This window comes from Loxodonta africana, chromosome 8 (assembly GCF_030014295.1).
Source record: "Loxodonta africana isolate mLoxAfr1 chromosome 8, mLoxAfr1.hap2, whole genome shotgun sequence".
In the NCBI taxonomy this organism is placed as follows: Eukaryota; Metazoa; Chordata; class Mammalia; order Proboscidea; family Elephantidae; genus Loxodonta; species Loxodonta africana.
This window is the reverse complement of record NC_087349.1, coordinates 115,095,462-115,119,248: the sequence shown is the minus strand read 5'-3', so window position 1 is coordinate 115,119,248 and position 23,787 is coordinate 115,095,462. Positions and strand designations below refer to the sequence as shown.

The 23,787-nt window shown below is 38.4% G+C and overlaps 1 protein-coding gene across 1 annotated transcript in view; it reads left to right on the top strand.

Annotated features, from left to right (window-relative positions):
* Positions 1-23,787, top strand: part of ABCA13 (ATP binding cassette subfamily A member 13) — a 572,876-nt gene that overhangs the window by 454,484 nt on the left and 94,605 nt on the right. Inside the window, 3 exon segments of the mRNA XM_064290236.1 lie at positions 10,576-10,691; positions 16,228-16,384; positions 22,685-22,938. Of these exon segments, the coding sequence (XP_064146306.1) occupies positions 10,576-10,691; positions 16,228-16,384; positions 22,685-22,938 (527 nt within the window).

The following is a 23,787-nucleotide window of genomic DNA, read 5'->3' as shown; positions in this document are numbered from 1 at the left end:
TCAGGTTGCACCTTTTTCTTATCACCATCAACCATTTAGGATTACTCCATAAGAGGAAAGATTGACTAACCACAGAGAGAGATCTTGAAAATAAGGGGCCTGCTCAGAAACGCAGAGTTTCTTATTGGGTTCATGAGAAAGTAATCACCTTTGACACGCTCTTGTTGAGGGGTGGAATATGAGATGATAAAAATAATTGGAAATGATACATCACCTGCTTGCATAAAGCCAACTTTAGTGAGGCCTTTGCCTTATTTACAAATTTGTGCATAAGGAATTTTCCTTTATATATTCAGTTTTCCGGTGGAAACCTTTCAGGCCATTTTCTTCAGTCCTTAACAGGGCAATAACGGATGTATTGTTGTGCTGTTTCCTATGGTCCAAGCCATTAATCTTGAATCAAAAAACGCATCTAACATGATAGAGTGCTGTTATCAATGATCAGTGTCTACTCTCAGAGGTTACAAATGTGATTTCCATTGGTAAGTCATATTTTTGTCCTCATAAGCATTCTTCATCCCATGCTCTAGTGAAAGAGAGAAAGGGCCTGGCATTCATAGAAGACCTGCCCTGTGCAGGTCCTACGTTACCTGCCTTACTTTCTGCCTGTAGCATCTGCCCGACAGGACCTGGAATACTAAACACTGGTCTTATATAATGCTTGTTCTTTTGCAATAGCTTAGAATTTAACTGATTTATTTCTTTTTGAACATATAACCTGTATCTTTCCATAATACAATTTACAAGGGTCATACCTAACTTGCCTCAACATTTGAGTAGATCATTTAGTCTAATCAGGTTTCTCTATGAGCTAGCACAGGCATAGTAATTACTTGGACACTTATTAACAATAATAACTCCCCAGGGCCTCTTCGTCAAGATTCTAATTCAATAGAACTGGATGGGACTTAGAAATATGCCTTTTTGTAGGCACCAAGACAATTTATGAATCTCAGGTAAGACTGAGAAATGCTGGAATTCTGGAAAGCTGACTGTATAAACAGGCCGTCATTCTGACCCTCCCCCACAAATACAACAAGAAATACAAAAAGGAAATGGTGCTCAACTTTAAAGATTCTGAATCAGGGAGCAGAGAAACATAGCTGGAAAATGCAGACAAGCCAGAATCAGTGAATCAACAATGAGTCCCACACTAGGAAAATCACTTCCCTTTCCCATTCCCCCAGCAATGCAGGTGAATTTCTGCTGTGAATTGAGGGAATGGCCTCAGTGAAAGGGCCTGCTTTCCTAACCACCACACCACCTGCCTGAACAAAGAGACAGGACCCCAAGCTTCTGCTCTAAAATCAACAAGGCAGACCTTCCTGGGGGGTCCAATGGAGTGTGCCAGCACCTCCCCCAACCCAGACACTGTCACTGCAAGCCTACTGTGAATTGCTACAGAAGGCCCCTGTCATGGAGTCTATAAGGCCCCTTATAGTCAACACTTTACCTTCTTCCCTGTGCACCCTCTGAAACCAACCATAGCTCAGGCTTCTGAAATCAGGCTTCTGACAGACCTCCTAGGGAGTCAGTCCCAGTCTGTCTGCTCCCCCTTTTGGTCAGTGCTGAGGGCTGCTGACTGAGGCTGCTGTGTTAGAAAGCAGGCATCTTGAGTGGAGACTACACACACAGCTAACATACTGTGGGATGGGCTCTGATAGCAACAAGGCAGACCTCCCTGGGAGTCCATTTGGAGCATGTTAACTCCTTTCTCACCTGGTAACTGTAGGATGCTGGACTAATATGAACTCCTACAAAAGGTTCCCTATAGTGGAGCCAGGAGGAGAAGCACTTGAGTAGAAATTGCTCCCCCAACCACCACAAGACCACTGGAACTCTGATACAAACAAGACCAATCTCTTGTTCTGGGGACTGCCAATTACTCCTCCTCCTGAGATGAAGGAAAGTCTGCCTGTATTTCCACTGAATGCCAGCTCAGATATAAGCAGACCACACGGAGCAGGGAAGGAAGCCTCAGTCAAAACTGGAGGGTACCACCCAGCCCTGAAAAGGGCTTCCTGGGTGTGGGTTTTCTGACTGAAAACATGGTTTCAGAAACGGTGAAGAGAAGTGAGTAATAACCAGAGAGGGTATACTGAGCTCCCTGTTGGAGAGATTGATTACGGCATGATATCTTACCTGAGTGGCAGTGCCTGCTGGTGGACAGATCAACCATAATGTGTTCTGTGGTGTGTTTAGAAAATATTAAAAGCTGAAAACCAAAATCTGGAACTTTTGAATACTAATTAAACTAGGGAGGAAGAAGGCTATCAAGGAGGGGGAGAGGAAATGGTAAGTCAAGGTCAAAGGCTCTGCTCATCTAGGAGTTTTTTTCTGCAGAAAGTAGTGTGGGCAAGAACTGAGAAAGACAACACCCTCAAAAAGCCCAATGATCCAACAGAAAATCACAAAACACTCAATGAACAGATAAATGATGGTCCATCCAAATGCGTATGATGAAGAGAGTGAAAACAGATCTAGGGAAGACAGAATAATTTAAAAAATATATATTTTAAAATAATTTAATAATTAAAAAAAATATTAACAATGTTAAACATAATTAAAGACCTAGAGGAAAACACAGACAAAAATCTAAAAGAAATAAGGAGAACAATGCAAGAACAAAATGAAGATCTAAAAAAGAGATATTGCGATTGAAAGCAACGATAACTGGGATGAGAAACACAGTAAGAGAACTTATCAACAGATTTAATCAGGCAGAAGAAAGAATCAGTGAATTAGAAGATATTATAGTTAAAATTAGAGAAGCTGAAGAGCGACAAGAACAGAGGCTCAAGAAGACTGAGCAAAGTTTAATAGAATTATGGGACAACAAGAGACCTAATAGTCATATCATGGGAGTTCCAGAAGGAGATGAGAGAGAAAAGTTCAGAAAGAATGTTTGAAGAAATAATGACAGAAAATTTTCCCAGCATAACAAAGAACATGAATCTGCAAATCCAAAAAGCTCAAAGAGCCCAAACCCAAAGAGACCTACACCAAGACACATCATAGTTAGGCTCTCAAAAAGTAAACATAAAGAGAATCCTCAAAGCAGTGAGAGAGAAGCAAACAGTCACATACAAAGGATCCCCAATAAGATTAAGTGATGATCTCTCCTAAGACACATTGGAGGCCAGAAGGCAGCCAAATGATATATTTAAAGGGCTAAAAGGAAAAATAAATGTCAACCAAGAATACTATGCCCAGTGAAACTGTCCTTCAAGAATGAGGGTAAATGGAAACATCCCCAGGCAAAGAGAAACCAGGATAGTTCATATCCATCAGACTGCCCTAAAACAAAAAACAAAAAACCAATGGGAGTTCTGTAGATGGAAGGGAAAAGCTATACATAAAAAGAAAGATCCCTAATAAAGGGAACTGCATGGACAAGTATAAGGTCTGATAATAATGTATTCATGCTTGATAATTTCAATTGTTTTGTCCTTCCTGTTTTTTAATAACAAATATATAAAAAGCAATGATAAAATCATGTTACAGAGCACATGACATAAAAGACACAATTAAGGATAACAAAAACAAAACGGAGGTAGAGGAATGGTATAGATAAAGAAGTTTTTGCATGTTACTGTAGTTACATTGGAGCCCTGGAGGCATGGTTAAGAGCTATGGCTGCCAACCAAAAGGTCAGCAGTTCAAATCCACCAGCCACTTCTTGGAAACTCTATGGGGCAGTTCAATTTCGTCCTATATGGTCCCTGAGTCAGAATCGACTCGATGACAATGGGTTGGTAGTTATATTGGTACCAGTTTATCCAAGGATGTTATAATACAAGCTGTTAAATATAATATTCATGGTAACCAATAAGAAAATATCTTAAAAAAAAAAAAATCCAAAGGAAAAGAGAAAGGAACCAAAATGGTTTACTGCAATAACCCCCCCCCAACAAAAACAAACAAAACACAAAAGCAAGCTATAGTAAAGGACAAAGACAAAGAAGGCTTGAGACATATAAAAAGAAATAACAAAATGGCAGAAGCAAGTCACTTCAGTAATTAAACAACAACAACAAAAAAACCCAAACCTGTTGCCATCAAGTCCATCAGAGGAAAAATAAATAAAATTGAAAACAGAAAAACACTAGAGAGAATCAATAAAACTAGAAGTCGGGTTTTTGAAAAGATCATTAAAATTGACAAACCTTTAGCTAGACAGACAAAGAGAAAAGTTGCAAATAACCAAAATAAGAAATGAAAGGGAACATTACAGCAGAACTATAAAGAAAATTATGATAGGATATTATTAACAACTTTATGGCAACAAAATGTATAATTTAGATGAAGTGGACCAATTCTTAGAACTACACAGACTTCCAAAATGCACTTAAGAGGAAATATAAAGTCTCAACAGACCCATAACAGGTGAAGAGATAGAATCAGTGATCAAAAACTTCCCAACAATAAAAGACCAGGAGCACATGGCTTCACTAGGGATTTCTACCAAATATTTAGAGAAGAATTGATATCATTACTATTTAAACTCTTCCAAAAGATAGAGAAGGAAGGAATACTCCCTAATTCATTCTATGAAGAAACATAACTCTGATACCAAAACTAGATGAAGACATCAGAAGAAAAGAAAACTATATAGGCCAATATCTCTTATGAATATAGAAGCAAAAATCTCTAACAAAACACTAGCAAACAGAATCCAACAACTTATTAAAAGAGTCATACACCACGGCCAAGTGGGATTTAGTCCAGGAATGCAGGGATGATTCAACATTATAAAATCAATCTACGTAATACATACACCACAACAAACGAACAAAGGAAAAGAACCACATGATTGTCTCTGTAGATGCAGAAAAAGCATAATAAAATCCAACACCCTTTCTTGATAAAAACCCTAAAGAAGATTGGAATAGAAGGTAAATTCCTTTATACAATTCAGGGCATATATGAAAAGCCAACATTATACTTAATGGAGAAAGACTGAGTTTTACGCTTGGAACTGGGAACAAGACAAGGGTGCCTGCTCTTACCATTTATATTCAATATTGTATTAGAAGTCCTAGCCAAAGCAATAAGCGAAGAAAAATAAATAAAAAGTATCCAGGCTAGAAAAGAAGAAGTAAAATTATCTCTATTTGCTAACGATATGATCCTATATGTAGAAAATCCCAAAGAGTCTACAAGAAAACTTCTGGAGCTAATAGATTTTAGCAAAGTTAGGGAGCAAGGTCAACAAACAAAAGTCAGCTCAGTTTCTGTATACCAGCAATGAGAAATCTGAAATGGAAATTAGGAAAACAATTCCATTTACAAGAGCATCTAAGAAAGTTAAATACCTAGAAATAAACCTAATCAGGGACATGAAGGACTTATACAATGAAAATTATAGAACACTGCTGAAGGAGATTAGAGAAGACAAATAAATGGAAAGATGTTCCATGTTTATGGATTAAAAAACTTAATATTGCTAAGATGTCAAAACTACCCAAAGTGATCAATATATTCAAAAAAAATTCTAATAGCATTCTTTACAGAAATGGAAAAACCAGTCCTCAACTTTATGTGGAGTGGAAAGCATCTCCAAATAGCTAAAACAATGTTGAAAAACAAGAACAAAGTAGGAAGACTCACACTTCCTGATTTTAAAACATATTACACAGCTAGAGTAATCAAAGCAGCCTAGTACTGTTATAACAATAGACACATAGACCAATGGGATGGAATTGAGAGTCCAGAAATAAAACCCTCACATCTGTGGTCAACTGATTTTGACAAAGGTGCCATATCATTTGATGAGGGAAAGAAGAGTCTCTTCAATAAATGGTGCTGGGAAAATTGGATTTTCACATCCAGAAAAATGAAACAGGATCCATGCCTCACACCATACACAAAAAACAAAGACAAAATGGATTAAGGACCTAAATGTACAACCTAAAACTACAAAATACTTTGACAAAAATGCAGGGGCAATGTTGTCAGGCCTAGTTTTTAACAATGTATTATCTAATACAATAACAAAAGCACAAACAGCAAATGACAAAATAAATAAATGGGGCCTCATCCAAATCAAACCAAACCCACTGCTGTCGAGTTGATTCTGACTCATAGCGACCCTATACGACAGAGAAGAACTGCCCCATAGAGTTTCCAAGGAGTGCCTGGTGGATTCGAACTGCTGTCCTCTTGGTTAGAAGCTGTAGCACTTAACCACTATGTCAACAGGGTTTCCATGGGGCCTCATAAAAATGAAAAACTTTTGTTCATCAAAAAATTCACAAAAAAAGTAAAGACAAGCTGCCAAACTGGAAAAATATCTTCAGAAACCATATATTCAATAAGAATACAATAAGCAAATTATTCATAAAACTCCTACAACATAACGACAAAAAGACAACCCAAAAATAAAATGAGCAAAAGACATTTCACCAAAGAGGACATTCAAATGCCACCAAACACATTAAAAGATGCTCAGTGTTATTAGCCATCAGAGAGATGCAAATCAAAAGCACAAGGAGGTATCATTTAATCCCCACTGGGGTGGCTATGAGCCTGAATCAACTCCATGGCAGTGAGTGTTTTTTCTTTTTTTTAAGGTGGCTAAGATTTAAAAAAAGAAAAACAGAAAATAACAAATGTTGGCAAGGATTTTCAAACTCTTATCCATTGCTGGTGGGAATGAAAAATGGTACAGCTGCTGTAGAAAACAGTATTGCAGTTTCTGAAAAACTAAAAATAGAACTATTATATTACCCAGCAATTCTACTCCTAGGTATAGACCAAAGACTTGAAAGCAGAGACTCAGAGACTTGTACAGCAATGTTCATTGCAGTAGTATTTACAATAGCCAACAAAGTGAAAACAACCTAAATGTCCATCAACAGACGAATGGATAAGCAAAATGTAGTACATACATGCAAAAGAATACTACTCAGCTGGTAAGAGAAAGAAATTCTGATACATGCTAAAATGTAAAATGTGGATGGGGCTTGATGACATGTTGAGTGAAATGTCAGTCAAAAAAGGGCGTATATTTTATAACCTCACTTATATCAAAAGACAAGAAAAGGTAGAAATATAGAGATCAAAGTTTATTAGTTACCAGGGACAGGAGGGAGGGGTAAAGGGAAGATTAACAGTGGAGGAAAAATCACATTGATTAAGGGTAGGGTTACACACCCAATTATCATAATTGCTGCCAATAAGTTGTACATCTGTAAAAAGCTGAATGGCAAAAGTTGTGTGATACCCAAAACCAAACTTATTGCTGTCGAGTATAGATTCCAACTCATAATGACTCTACAGGACAGAGTAGAACTCCTCCATAGAGTTGCCAAGGGACACCTGGTGGATTCAAACTGCCGGCATTTTGGTTAGCAGCTATAGTATATATTTATAACAGTGACAAAAAATAAAAGAGAAAAAGAGTAGCAGCTAAGACTGCTTATGTGTAACACCTCATGGGATTTGGTTCCTTGGTTTGGAGGTTTAAGGTCTTGGTTTCATGGTACATCCTAGTTAAATGGCCTATCAATGAGTCTAGTGCTTCTGTTCTACCTCCTAGTTTACTGCGCGGTACCTGGGGTGTTAAATCTTGCAAGTGTCCATCCAAGGCACAACTATTTGTTTGTATTTGCTGGAGCAACAGAGGAAGAAGGAGAGTCAGAAATAAGAGGAGGATATGGAATGTGTGGCTAGTTGCCTCCATGAACAACTGCCTCCTTTGCCATGAGACCAGAAGAACTGGATGGTGCCCTGCTGCCATTACTGAGAATTTTGATTAAAGATACCATGGAAGAATCATGAACAAAAGGGGGATGAACCTTTGAAACTATTGCCCTGAGATAATCTTTAAACCTTGATCCAAAAATATCCCCTGAAGTCTTCTTAAAACCAAACAATAGTTTAGCCTAACTAAGTAAAAAAGGTCTTCCTTGAGCATTATACTCTTAAGATCTATCTATATGGGATCAAACTGACAACAGCAACTCGAAACATTAGACAGGAATTTTAGGGGGCAGTGAGTTTATCTTAATGAGAGAGGAACAACTCAGAAAAGAAAAGTGAGAATGGTTACCTAACTGGGAGAATGTAATCAATGTCACTGAATTGTACATGTAGAAATGGTTGAATCAGTGTATGTTTCGTTGTGAGTATTCTCCACAATAAACACAAAATCAAGTTAAAAAATAGTTTAGCTTAGCTAGTAAAAAGTGTCTGCATTGAGCATTATGCTCTTTTAAGAACTATCTATATGAGATCAAAGTGAGAGCAACAACTCAGAAGATTAGATGAGAACCTTTGGGGGCAGTGAGATTATGTCGATGGAGGAATAACTCAGAAAAGAAGGGTGAGAAGCGTTGTGCAACTTGAAAAATGTAATGTATCACTGAATTGCACATGTAGAAGTGGTTGGTGTATATTTCACGGTGTGTATTCTCAACAGCAACAACAAAATAAAATTCTAAAAATAGGGAAAAAATAGAGGAAAGAACCTCACACAGGCAGAGGTAAGGATTGGCGTGATGCATGTATGAGACAAAGAAAACCTGAGATCATCAGCAGCTAGAAAAACAAGGAAGGATTTCTCCCCTAGAACCTTCAGAGAGAGCATAACTCTGCTGACATCTTGATTTTGGACTTCCAGCCTCCAAAACTGTGAGAATAAATTTCTGTTGTTTTCTAATTAAAAGAAAAAAAAGTATGATGAATTCTATTGAATAAAAAAATTCAGTGTAATGTACACATTCTCGAATCTTAGTCTTTTATGGATTGAATTGTGTCTCCCCAAAAAATGGTTTGACATTTTAACCCCTGTTATCTGTGAATGTGACCTTGTTTGGGGAAATAGGTTTTTTCTTTGTAGATGTTATCACTTAAGTTAAATGAGGCCATGCTGGAGTAGAGTAGGCCCTAATCATAATACATTCTGGGTGGTGTTTCCTTAAAAGTAAGAGGATACGCAGAAGAACAGAGTCCCATACACAGAGAAAAGATGCCACATGAAGATATATCTACAAGCAGCAAGGGAACACCAAGGTTTGCTAGCAGCCACTAGAAGCCAGGAGGGAGGCATGGAACAGCTCCTCTCTCAGAACACTCAGAAGGAATCAACATGGCTGATACCCTATTTTGGACTTCTAGCCTCCAGAACTCTAAGAAATAAATTTATATTCTTCCAAGCCAAAGGGGAAAAAAAAAAGAAGACTGAGAAATACTGACCCCTCATCTTCATAGGCCCTTCGTCTTTACAGAGGAATACTCTTGAAGGCTGAAGAGAGGGTGTGGTTTGTCCAGGGTCATATCTCTTGTGGTGTCAACTTCTGACTCCGGGCTCAATTCTGTTCCCGAGGCCACACATGACCACTGGCCTCTCTATTCTCCCATGTCTTCCATTTAATGATGTCTAATGAACAAGGTCTTTTAAGAGAAAAGGGGAGAAGGAGGTACCAGGAGAATGAGTACACATCAGGGGCCCACATTTCCAGGACACCAGGGGGCATCCAAAACCTCCAAATACCAGAGTCTCCTGTCTTTTCTACAATTCTCAGTTTATTATCCCCTTATCCCTCCCTCCAAACCCACCTCTTGTTCACCATGTGTTGCTTGCCTTAAGGACAGGGTGAACCACTTGGTTCTTGAGTGACTGTTGTTTCACTTTTATTCAGTCACCTCCTGCTTATTCCTTTCAATCTCTCATTTAACAAATATTTTTGAGGCTCTGTTATGGGCCAGGGTGTGTCTGAGACATTGAGCACGAAGCAATGAACACAGTAGAGAAGGTCTCTTTCTTCATGGAACTTATGAAAGGAAGCAGACGTGAAACAAAAACAAATTACACACACAAGATATAACTGGCTAGTGATTAGTGACAAAAGAGGATAATGTGGTGGAAGGTAACTTTAAATCAGGTTCTCAAAGAAGGATTCCAAGGAGGTGACATTAAGCTGAAAAATGAAAAATAAGAAGGGGCCAACCACATGGATGATATTGTGTACCAATAGGTGCAGCCGGAGGCACCAAGGGAAGAGCAAGATTGGTGTGCTGGAGCCATCCAAGGGAGGCCATGGTCGTCCTTGTCTGGGAACTCCACAGGTGGGGTTGGACAGGGAGGCAGAGAGTGCCACACAGGGGTTTGTAGACCAGGGTAAGGAATCTGTTCTCATTCTAAGTGTGGAGGAAGTCTGGCTTCGTTGTAGGTGTCTGGATTCCTATAAAGTCCCGAGGTAGTGCAAAAAGGTTGGCAGTTTGAACTCATGTAGCAGTGCCGTGGAAAAAAGGCCTGGCAATCTGTTTCCATAAAGATTACAGCTAAGAAAATCCTGTGGAGCTGAGTTCTACTGGTAACACATGTGGCGGCAATGAGTAAGAATAAACTCCATGGCTGCAGCGGGGTGGTTCCTACAAGATCCTTCCCTAAGATGATGAGTGTGGGACTCCCAGGGCTAATCCCACTGCTACAAAATTTCTAATCTGCAAAATAATTGCGAAGGGAATACATTCAAGTGGAAGGTGAAACTAAAACTTCCGGATATGTAGATGACGATAAATATGTTCCTTTGATCTAACAGGTCCCCTTTTTTCTTTTTCTTTTCTCAGCTCTTTTACTTGGTTTCAGTCTGCCTGTGTGTTGCCATTATCTTTGCCTTCCAGTTATCAGCTTTTACTTTCCGGGAGAACTTGGCAGCCACAGCCCTCCTGCTGGCACTTTTCGGGTATGTGATGAAAGACACTGCTGCAGAATTATGGTTTGTTTTCTGGAAGTGAAAACCCTGAGGACGGCTTTGAACCTGCTGTCGACTTCATGATTTTCTCCCCTTTCAAGCAATTATGTTGCTTCTACAAGGGACGGCAAGGAAACAAGCTCGGGCAAGATGATGAATGTTCCATGGAGGCAGGGAGGGCTGATAGGATCATAATGAAGATGGCGCTGGCCCTGTCTCCGAAAGCCCTTTAAGCTGCTTGACAAATGTGTGCAGCTTGAAATGGATTCTCTGTTATTCTCACTTTGACGTTAATCTGAGGGCTCAAGCTTGTAATCCAGTTAGCTCTGCAACTGCATTTGGGCACTTTCTCTCATGAAGCTCTGTGGCATAATTTTTTCCTCTTCTGTGATATGAGTAGTTTGGACATGGTTTGTCCAAATTCTGTTTTTTTTTTTTTTCTCTTAGAGGAAAAAGAGCAAAAGTAGAAGAGTTGTTTTATACAAACCTCATTTATGCTCACTAATAAGAATCATTGTTAGTGGTTCCACAGTGATACCACCCAGTTGCAGGAATGTATAATTATGTGCCGTGTATGTGTGTCTATATCCAGGCTAAGGATGTGAAAGATACTTGCTAATACACATGGTGGTAAAATAACTAACATATGATTTATTACAATTTAAGGTTAATTTTTGAAACAAAGTGTTCTGCCATTTTTTTAAGCCAAAGATAAATAAAATGACTGTGAGGACCTCTAGGTTCTGATTTGTACGCTATTCACAGTTATTTAGAACATCTAATTAGGGGACAGAATTTTTCTTAAACAAGTTTATATTGTTATTAGATAAATGGATGGATAGATCAGACAGATATATAGGTAGGTAAGTAGGTAGGTAGATAATAATAAACAGAAAGAAAGATAGAAATACATAAATGATTGATAGATAATAGACAGAAAGATAGAAAATACATAAATGATAGGCAGACAGGCAGATAGATGATAGATGATAATAGAAAGGTAGAAAATACATAAAAGATAAGCAGATAGATAATAGACAGAGATAGAAAATATATAAATGATAGATAGACACACAGACATGCAGGCAGATAGATAGATAGATGATAAGCAAGGTAGGTAGACAGACCTGCTTGGGAATATGGATATTGTCACTTGCTAACTCTGTGACCTTGGAAAAATCAATTACTCTCTTTAGTCCTCCATTTCTTGCTTGTAAAACTCCAATTCTGTTGCTGTGAAGATTAAATTAGGTAGTCCATAGGAAAACCAAGTTTAATGACTAATACAGAGTTTCCACTAAATTAACTTTAGCCATTATTGTCACTATTAGAATTATTTTAATATTTAGATGATATTATGTCTTTAGCTATAAAGTGTGCTCATAGTAAACACATTTATTATTCTCAGTTGGAAGTTTAGGTACCTGTTTATAACTATTTACATATTCCCAGTTCTGAGAAAATAGTATGATTTCAGTTTATTGATCCAGTTGAATGATGTTATCATGCCTCAATAGTGTGAGTAAAATAGACTTTGCTATACAATCATTTTTGAACTTTAGAAGAGCAGGTTTCCAATATTAAGGAAAAACTTAGATAAAATAAAATGGTTGGAGACTCTTAAAAAAAGCAAACATGTTTTCAGAAATTTTTATATTAACCTTTGGTTGTGAACCCCTTTACAAATCTGAATTCAGCTAAGAATTTTCCCCACAAGCATGATTCTAACATTTTTCAAAGAGTTTCAGGAGATTCATCAGTCTGTTGAAGTGTATTTGTACACCAACAGGTGTTACACACTTCAGGTAGCTTAGAGAAACCAAGGGGCACTAAAAATCTCATTCAGACTGTATGTGGATGTATGCTGATCCCATGTAAAAGAGTCTACAGGAGCATCATGGGGGAATTCAAATTTTAAAAGGTTGTTGTTCTTCATGGGAGCTCAGCTACACACATAACTCTGAAAATGATGATTCTCCTTTATGAGTTGTGGTCTTTGACAGAGTGGAGGAGTTTCCAGGCCTGGTGGAGGGTGTGCAATCTCTGAGGGTGTGTTGGCCATCTCTGAGTGACGATATCAGAGCGGGCTCACCCCTCTGCCCCCATAAGAACCACTGGTATCAGAAGGCTGGAATCCCAGAATGAGCTGGAACCTAAGACAGGTTCAGACATAAAATGGAGTCATTTAACAGTTTGGGATAAGGACAAATAAGGGGTAGGATAAGTGAATCAAATGCCTTATCAGTGCCTTTAATCTCTTCTTGGAAGAGATTAAAAAAGAAATACCCGCTAACAATTTTTTTTTCTTTATCAAGAAAAACTGTATATTTAAGCTGAAAAGTTGAAGAATTAGTACCAAAATGAGGAAAATAAGTCTAAAAATATCAGAAAGAAAAGAGAGTCTAGGTAATTTAAACAAAGTGAATCTTTGAGACTCAGAGAAATTGCGTATTTGGTGCTAAAAGATTGTAAGGATGAGGTCACTGAATCGTGTTTGGGGTCTTGGAAAATCTATGCAGTGTGGAGGAAAGGCCACTTGGCAAAAGGGGGAAATCCTCCCACAAAGTCTAGAATACTTGTGAACAGTATGTCAATTTCCAGCAAATTCTGTAGTAACATCGTATTATATTTTAATGAAAGCATGGAGATTATCAAAAACCATAAATTTCACCAAAAATATACCATATAAACCACTTTAATTTCTTTCTAATAAAAATAAAAATAAAAATGGAAGACTACCAGTTCTGATATGCTGGTATTAACAAATTATTTGAACAAGTATTTGAAAAGGTAACTAATAAAATGTATTAAAAGAAGATGATGGATGGATTCATAGTTGATGGAAAGATACACTGAAAGATGTTTCTTTCATGTACCAATGAGAACTCTCTGGTAGCATCATTTAAGACTAGGTCTTTATCTCTGATTCTTTTTTTTTTTTTTTCTTAAATAACGCTTTGATCTACTTGTTAAATATTTAAATGGCATAGCCCAGTATGGACTAGATATGTAATGAGTCACAAAGTACAGATTCTGAATTATCTCAAACTGAGTAGGGCCCAGGGTCGAGGTGTTAATTGGTCCCTCTAGCACAGATTGGGGATTCCAGACTTGTAGCAGGATAGTGAGGTCACTTTATTCTTGGATTGCGTTATTGGATACAGAGGTTCTGATCACAGGAGGTGGTAATCGTGCTGTGCTTTGTACCAGGCAGATCTCATCAGATGCTGCGTAAATACTGCTACCCAAACTCCCCTGGCCCCACATTGCAGCGTTTAATAGAGAGAATTGGTTGTATATGTTGACATACAAGGAGCAGTGAAAAGACTGGCTATGTTTGGTCTTTTGTAGTGGAGCCATCGGGGGACCACAATGGTTACCTTTGGCTATTTAAAGGGCTGTTACAAGGAAAAGAAAACCAAGTTGTCACCTGTTGTTATAGAATATAGAGTTTGAATCATTAGTTTCAAGTTAAGGATGAATTTTACAGTAATTAAACCCATTGCCATCGAGTCAATTCTGACTCATAGCAACCCTATAGGACAGAGTAGAACTGCCCCATAGTGTTTCCAAGAAGCGCCTGGCTTTACAGTAATTAGAGCCCCAAAATAGACTCCCAATCTGCTATTAATACTTATATTTCTGTTTCAAAAACACTTTCAATGCTATTGTTTCATTTCTTCTCCAAGCAGCCATATGAGTAGCACTTGATTTATACTCAAAACGGGCCAGGGAGTGCGGTGGGAGGGGGCATGCCTGGGGGATTTGATTTCTTTCTGTAGTGTTTTATTTTATACCTAGCACGAAAAAGTTATGACTTACTGTTATGGATTGAATTGTGTCCACCCCAAAATATGTGTTGTAAATCCTAACCTCTATACCTGGGGTTACAATCCCATGTGGGAATGGGTTGTTTTTGGTATGATGTTTCTGTTATAGTGAAACTAGGTAACTAAGACATTTACCTTGTTGATAATTGTTTTAATTTAATTATTTGATACAGTGCCTCTTTTAGAGCAGTTGTTTAAAGCTCTCACATCAGTCTGTGTACTGTAAAATCATTTTCTTCACACCTAAATTATGAGGTAGATTACCTTTGAGTAAAGTTTCTGAAAGACTATGTGATTTTTGTATAACATTATTTTATGTATGCAGTGAAAGCTGTGAGAGCCTGAACTGCCTTCTTTTTCCGGGTCTCATCAATTTTCTACCTTCGACAGGAAGTAGTCTTACCGCTTTCCCATTGCTTGTTTTGGTGGAAAATATGTGAGTTTTTCTTCTCCAACTGGTTTTTGCCTCACACAGTTTCTGGCTTTTGTAGGTTTTACTGTGTTCCATTTTCTGAAACACGAGAATTTATCTGTTTGACCCAGGGACACATTCCAATGTCATAGATTTCACATGAAAAAGGAACTACACTTAAAAAAAAAAAAAAGCTGGGGTTTACCATCTCTCTTCATTTTAAAGTCTCATAAATTAAAAACTAATTGACACATCAGGGAAACCTCAGTCATTTAGAAGGCACTGAGGGATTACAGGTAACACCAATAAACCATTATGACAATACTGACAAGTTTATCAGGAGTGTACAGAGAACATGTGAGGACCCCATATGTATGTGAGTCTTATGAGAAAGGCTATGACTTAAAAATAAACATTTATTATGCATTCTCTACTGGTATTTTGTACCATAACTCAAAGTGCCAATTTCCCTTAATGGGGTACAGGGTACTGACAGAAAGAAGATGAAGGAAGTTGGCCATGAATGAAACCTGATTCAAAGATGAAGGGAAAAGAAAGAAAGATCAATGGGTGACTTCTTAGATCTTGATGTCATCTGATTCTCAGGATGGTTTCTAGGATTTAATATTCATTGATGCCACTTACTACCCTGTTTTGGAGGCAAACCAATCTGAATCCCATTTTCAGCATCACTGCTTAATAGCTGTGGAACCTCAGTCAGGGTATTTTAGCTTTCTTAACTCGTATTTCCCTCTCTATGAACTCGTGATTATAACACCCATCCTTATGAGAGAACAGTGTGGAAACATATGACACAAGGACGCAGAAAAGGAGCTTTCAGTTCTTATTTTAATGCCTTGTAATCAAATGGAGCTCTATATCTCTCCATAGTCTTGATATCATTTAATTTCCACTGCAACAAAGTAAGTTTTATCCTCGCTTTACTGAAGAGAGTCAAACCAAAGGACCAGGTCCAGGCTTGGAAAGGAGGCAACGATAGGAACAGTCAACTGACTTGCCCCAGGTCACAGAGCTTGCAAGTCCAGGCACACATGTGAGCCATGTGTTTTGACCCCATCCAATGTTCTTTCCATTATAGTACAGTGTCTTTGGCCCTAGAAATAATATTATCTTTAGAAAAGACTAAGATTTATTAAGAAAAGTGTATTTCTGTTTACTTTGTGAGAAAAATGACCAAGCCAATACCATTTCATCTATAATTCAGCCTTCGTAGAAATACACATTACAGTAAACTAAACATTATTTTTTTCTCTTTGCTTGTCAGATATGCAACCCTTCCATGGATGTATCTCTTGTCCAGGATCTTCTCAAGTTCAGATGTAGCTTTCATTTCCTACATCTCTTTAAACTTTATCTGTGGCCTTTGCACCATGCTCATTACCATCATGCCACGTCTGTTGGCCATCATCTCCAAAGCTCAGGTCAGTGAATATCAGCATCACTTCTTCAAGGGCACTCTTAAGGACAGAATGTTCACTCAGGCCTATTTTGTTGCATTCCCAACTGGCATTAAATGGAAATGTGCTAGTATCCACTGTCTTTGAACTCCAGAAAGTAAAACTGACTAATTAACAAAAATAATTATGCCACTGTGGTAGAGCCAGGCCCAGCCTTAGCAATAAGTGACAGAAAGCCGCAGTCTCTGTTGCTCCATTAGTGAGGGTACACTGACTAAGATGGTCATGGCTGCCTCCCTAGCATCTTAGTCAGTGACTCTTTGTTGATGAATTATAGAATTGATGGTTGGATGAATGAATGCATGAATGAAAATGTATCTTGTCAAAGTGATGCAATAGGAAGGGCAGACATTCCTACCTTTGGGTTCAGACCCTATGGGGTAGGGTTGGCCACAGTGGCTGACTGCGCTCTCAGACTAGATCATGTCTGGAGTATTATCTGAGGTGATACTCGTGATCCCTGGCACAAATTTGGTTTTGCTACTTTCAAAGTGTTGGAGCAGTAGGCTGCCCTGAAGACTGACTCTGTGGTTACAGAGCATTTCTCCCTGTGAGGGGAATACCTTTTCCTAAGAACACCCCTCTCCAACAGGCCATTCTCATTAGCAAGTTGCTTTTGTGGGTGTCATCCCTAGCAGGCCTCTAGGTCAGACTGAATCCCATTCTGCTGACATATCTCTTCATTCCTGGCCATGCTCTTTCACCCCATCTGCCCCCTCAATGTAACACGCCTTGCAGTGGCCTCTGCCTTAATCCATCCTTCCGCTTCACATCACCCCCTGTGTTGCCTATGGGAATGGACTTTGGTTTGCACTCCTCTCTGCCCCATATGCCAATCCTTTTCATTCCTGCTGTTCTTGACTCTGATCAAGCTTCCATCTCCTGACTCCCTGCTGTTGGCATGAAGTCTGATCTCTCAGAAGTTCCTAGGGGCCTAGATGTTCCGCTGACTCCAAGGCAGAGAAAATAATCTAGGAAAGACACAGAGGCCCCAGGTCTGAAGGATGCACTCTGTTCTTATTTAAAATGAAAAGGGGATGAATATGTGGTTCTGTGGCACAGGCTCACTTCTACATGGCTGGACTTCCAGAACTCAGCTGACTTTCAAGGGAATGGGTGGTGTTATTTTTCATTGTTACTTTTTATTGCTGTGTATCATACTTGTATAGAAGGAGTGATGTATGCAAACATTTATTACGCATTCGATGGAGGCAACAATCTATTTTGGTGATTTTTAGAGCTCTACTGTTGACACTAATCTGTATTAATATGCCTAGCCTTTAAACAGAAAACTATGGAGCCATTAATTGGCTTTAGCTTGAAGAGAAAATTGAAATCAGCAGAAGCAGTTATACAATTTTCCATTCTCCTTCATCAGATCTCTAATACGACAGGGACCACTAGGGATGTCAGTAATGAATTAAGGTGGGAGGAACACAGATCAAGGTAGATAACCTCTATGGTGAGAAACTCGAAAGCAGAGGTCTGCTCTAGGGGACAGAATCATATAAGGTGGGTTTAGCTCCAAAACAAAAAGGAAGGATAGAGAAAGGTTTTTCTAGAGCCAAAGAGGAAACTAGGCAGGAGCCTTTCCATCTTCGTGGTTCTAATAGTACGGAAGAGAGAAAGGCATTGCTACCCTCAAATTATAAATAATATTACTTACCTAGGGAAAAAACATCCACAGAATAGATTGTCTGCGGAAAAGTGGATCAAAATCCATTTGTAACAAATCTCTAAAGGCATTTTATTGCGTTTTATAAGGTCATTCATTTCCTTTGCTCTTTATTTTGATATTGTTGATAAAACAACATTATAAATGGATGATTCTAAGCATTTATTTATAAGTTGTGTAGCTTGCAGTATATTCTTATAAAATCAATGAAAGACTCTCAGATCATTCTTAAAAAACAGTATTAACCATTGTGTATATAAACTATAGAGTCAAAATGATCATTTTAATTTTTTATAAAATCGCAATCTATAAGTTGATTTCTATAGACAATGCACTTTGGGTCCTAACTCAAGATCTGAAACGTCTATCTCGCGAGCTCGTGAGGCTTCCTGATAGGATGGGGCTGGTGTAAAACCTCATGGGCTTCAGCGATTCATTTCTCCGTATACTGTCACTACACTCCATCTGCACATATCCTAGAATGGACACTGGTGGATCATTATCCCCATGAATCTGTACAACTACACCCTCCCTCACATGTGCTGATTGTTTTCTCATTCAGTGTTCATACATGCTGGACACATTTGCTCATATTTTCATAGAGACAATTGTGAATTCTTTAAAGTCAGATATAAAGCCATCACTGTCAGTATGTCATTTTTCCTTAATTATCAGCTCCTGAGTCAAAAGCTGGAATACTCTGTTGTTTCTACACTATAACCAGTAGTAGAAAATCCTTTCATGTGGCATGTTAATTTATCCAAGGACATGGTTTTATGGAAAGTAGCATTAATAAGCCCCTTCAGGACTGGTTGAAATCTATAAATAGTGGCAGTCAGTCAATTTAAGAGCTAAGGGAAAATTAAATGACACTTTAATATTTACTTGTCTACATGCAAAAACTATAACAATAAAAAAAAAAATGCCTCTAAAAGTCTTTATCGAATTTTCTACTGCCTCCAAATCACATTATTTAAGACTGCAATTTATACTAGTGGGTTATAAATTTGTGTTATAAGGAAAAACCGGGAATTATCTAGTATGAGGAAACCCTGGTGGCATAGTGGTTAAGCATTTGGCTGCTAACCAAAATGTCAGCAGTTCGAATCTACCAGGTGCTCCTTGGAAACCCTATGGGGCAGTTCTGCTCTGTCCTATAGGGTTACTATGAGTCAGAATTGACTGAACGGCAATGTGTTTTTAGTTTTTATCTAGTATGAAATGTGTAAGTGACAATTCTATAAGTTAATTGTTTAATATTTATATGAAACATACACCATTGTATATTATATATACATATTATGCTAATTTTGCTCCCTTATAAAAAATTATTGCTTCTTTTTGGATCAGTTATTAAATTTGAATGTAAGGAAAGACTGTAAACATGCAAGTCTAATTCTCCATTCTGTTTGCATAGCTTTGGTAATTGTAGTCATATGATCTTTCTGGGTTAAATACTTTAAAGTAGCTACTTTAAATCTGAAGGTCAACTCAATAGCCCACCATTTCAGTGTATTGTACCAAAAGGTTGTGTTTTCTGCTGGGAAGATCTTAGTCCTTGGACCAGAAAGGTCAAGTTCAACACACTGTGGTAGAGCCTTTGCCAAAAGAATGAACAAATCAGCCTTAGAAGAAATATATCAGAATGCTCCTTAGAAGCAAAGATGGAGAGACTTGGCTCACTTACTTTGGACACATCATCAGGAAAGATAAATGCCAGACAAGAACATAAAGTTTCATAAAGTAGAGGGTCGGTGAAAATGAAGGAAACCCTCAGTGAGATGGTTTGACACAGTAGTCACAACAATGGTTTTAAACATACCAAAGATCTTGAAGAAGGCACAGGACTGGGGAACATTTTGTTCTGTTTTACACAAGATTATGGTGAGTTGGAGTTGACTGGATGGCTACTAACAACAAGTATGAGCTAGGAATTTTCCGTGTTATTTAAATGCTCAGAGTTACTTGGTAAAATATCTACTAATGTTATCCATTTATTTATACATGCATGTCACTTTGTGACTACTCATGTTATCAACATTAAAGCATGTTAAACTAAGGCTTAACTCAAAAAAAAAAAAAAAACACTGCCGTTGAGTCGATTCCTACTCATAGCGACCCTATAGGACAGAGTAGAACTGCCGCATAGATTTTCCAAGGAGTGCCTAGTAGATTCGAACTGCCAACCTTTTGATTAGCAGCCATAGCTCTTAACCACTATGCCACCAGGGCTTCCAACTAAGGCTTAGAGAAGTTAATTAACTTCCCACAATGCCACAAACCAAGTGTTTCTAAAAAGTGGCAAAGCCAGTTCTTGAACTCAAATTTGATCACTTGCGTATTCCAAAGTCTTAAATATTTTGCTTTATTGCTAAGTAGATGAATGACTGGAAGAATACTCTTCTTGATATTTTCTTGAACTGAATGAATTAACTATTTATGCACTAGGACATATGATTTATATAAAACATGCCTGTGTCTATTCTCTAGAAGAAAATATTCTGATGCTGCAAATGTTTGTCCATTCACTCATTAAGACCTTATTTATCAATCGCCTGCTGTATCCTACACATTATATTTGGTTTTGGGCATATAGTGATGAACATACTCATGCATTGCCCTAAAAGAGTTTAAAGTCCAGTAGATCAAATAGAGAGGTGAACCGTGTGATTGGAAGTACACTAGTGATGAATTCAGAGTGTCCTTTGAGATCAGAAGAGTAGCTCCTAACCAAGTCTGGGAGTGCTCAGAGGTGAGCTCTAAGCTAATTATCTGAAGGCGGAAAGTGGGAGGCATTACAGTCATAGGAAAGAGCATAAGGCAAGGCCCAGTATGCTTTCCAGTAACTATAATTGGCTGAGTAAGGCTGGAGAGTAAAATGTGAAGGACGAAATAGAAGGCTGAAGAAGTACTTAAACATAGAGAGGGCATCCCATGCCTTGCTTAAGTGCTTGGGCTTCATCTAAAGGAAATAGAAAATGGCTTTAGGTGGCTTTAATCAAGGAAAAAGTTTTCACTTGAGAAAGATGCAGTGTAAAGACAATTGGAGGGGATAATGATTGGAGGGGAGGAACTGGTTAGAAAGAAAGCTGTTACAACAACCTAGGAGAGAGAGTTTTATAGCTTGAATTAAGGTAACAGCAACAGGAATTGAAAGAAGTAGATTTGAAGTTATTTTGGAGGAAGAATTGACTCAATGTGGAACGTGAAAGAGAGGAAGGAAAGACTGAATGCTGGTTCCATTCAATGAGCAGGCTCAAGAAGGAGACTGTGTAAGGGATGTTTTCTGCTCTTAATGCTGTACCCCAGAACCTGGAACAGAGCATGGAATGTGTTTGAGGCTCAGTAAATACTTGCCAACTATCTGAGCACTCTGTAATGGTAGTCCTTGGATGGCTTTTATTGTGGACATGTTGAATTTGAGATGTATATGGGACCCACGAGGAGATGTCTACTAAGAAGCTGGTTATCCAGTTTGGTACTCAGTGTAGATATCTGATTTCAAACTAAAGATTTGGAAGTCATCAGCCCAGAGAAGGTAGAGGGTGAAATGTGAGAAAACCACAAATAAAAGAGAAAGCCTGAGGACTAATATTTGGGAGAAGTAAAGAATACAGAGTCTCTGAGAATCTGAAAGGCACTGGCCAGTAAGGCTGGAAGAATATATTCAAGGGAAAAGAGCATTTTGGGAAGAAGGGGGTTGTTGGTGGCACGTACTTTCAAGAGTTCCATTGGCAGTCCTCAAGAAGTGCTCGTTGCATTTTCCAACAAGAAGAGCTTTGATGACCTGATGAAATCAGTTTCAGAGGAAATGGCAGTTGGTTAAGAAGTAAAGGAGGTGATGGTGTGATGAATGAGTAAACAGTTGACATTTTCAGTAAGCTTGGGAGTCACACAAGAGAGAGGTTATGGTAGGCAGAGAGGATGTGGGCATGAGGGAGCATTGGCTAGAGCTTTTAGGATGGGACAGACTTGAGTATGAAAAATCACTAATGGAAAGAAGCAAGTAGAGATGATGATGATGTAGGAGAGAGGACATAATTGGCAATCTGAAGGCCTAGAGAAGGACCCAGAGCCCAGTAAAAACTCCTTCTGGCAAGAAGACCTGATATAGATAAACTGAGTTAGTAGAGGGAAAAGGATGACATTGAAGAAAACCCTTCTAGTAGGTTCTATTTTCTTTGAATATTAGGAGATTGAAGGTACTTGAAAATTATAAGATTTCTTCTGAGATTGAGGTGATTTAATAAAAGAGTAGAAACTTTGAAATAACTCAGGTTGAGACTAGGAGAGAACAAAGACTAATGCCACACGGAGAAATCTGAATCCTCAATGGTGGAAACCATGTGTTTTTAGCAGCAGCAGCCAAGGTTGATGATTTTGATTGGTAGCACTCAACAAGATCAGGGGGAAGGAAGGCTGTGGACGGGGTGAAAGTTCTAGTTTGTTCCAAGGATGTCATTGAGTGCCTGGGATAGGGAGGACCTGGAACATGAGATTGGCCAAGGAGAAATGCAAGTTAGTGGTATGCGTTGTTAAAGGTAGACATTTCAAACTTTGATTTCTTTTCTCTTTCTTTCCCTGTACAGAATTTACAGAATATTTATGATGTCCTCAAGTGGGTTTTTACTCTCTTTCCTCAATTCTGCCTGGGTCAAGGACTGATAGAACTCTGTTATAATCAGATCAAATATGACCTGACCCACAACTTCAGCGTTGATTCCTATGTGAGTCCTTTTGAGATGAACTTCCTGGGCTGGATCTTCATGGAGTTGGCCTTCCAGGGCACAGTTCTTCTTCTCCTGAGGCTTCTGTTGCACTGGGACCTTCTGCAGCAGTGGAGGTGTGTCCTGCAGTACACACGCTTGGGTTGCACAGATTCTCTTAGATGAACGGAGGGAGTAAAAAATTCACTCTGGAAGTTGCAAGATAAGAAACATGTCTGATCATTATTACACACAGTTCTAATGTGTTAATATTTCATAAACTTCTCTTTTTTTGATTAGCGTCAGTCACCAGCACTAAGAAGAGAATGTCAAAAGATAAGGTGCCACCCTGTGAGGTGACCTTTCCAATTATTTAATTATATCAATGTATTTTCTATGTTGAAATTGCTCAGTTTCCCCATTACTTTGATTGTACCATGTAAGGTGAATTTTTTTATAGCATAGTTTCATTTTTATGGCTCAAAGTATTAGCTCCTGGAAGCAGGTATGTATGGAAATTCAGCGACGGTAACCACATAACCTTTTCCAGATACTGTTGCTTCTCTTGCTGTGTACTTATCTTTGCTAAACCCGTCGCTGTTGAGTCAATTCCGATTCATAGCAACTCTATAGGACACAGTAGAACTGCCCCATAGAGTTTCTAAGGAGCGCCCGGTAGATGTGAAGTGCCGGCATTTTGGTTAGCAGAGGTAGCTTTTAACCGCTATGCCACAAGGGCTTCCTATCTTTGTTAGGTGAGGATAAAATTCAGTAGCACAAGGGAGATATCTATATGTGGATATATAATATGGTGTATATATATTTTTGTGCTTATGTGTATATTTATATCTCTGTATCTATATGTCTGTATCTAGGTATCTCACCAATACTCTACATAGGATTTAAGGTGGCTTTTTTTTTTTTTCAAGGATGTTGAAAATATTGTCAGATAACACGTTTGAAAGAGATAAGAAAGAAATGTGCTC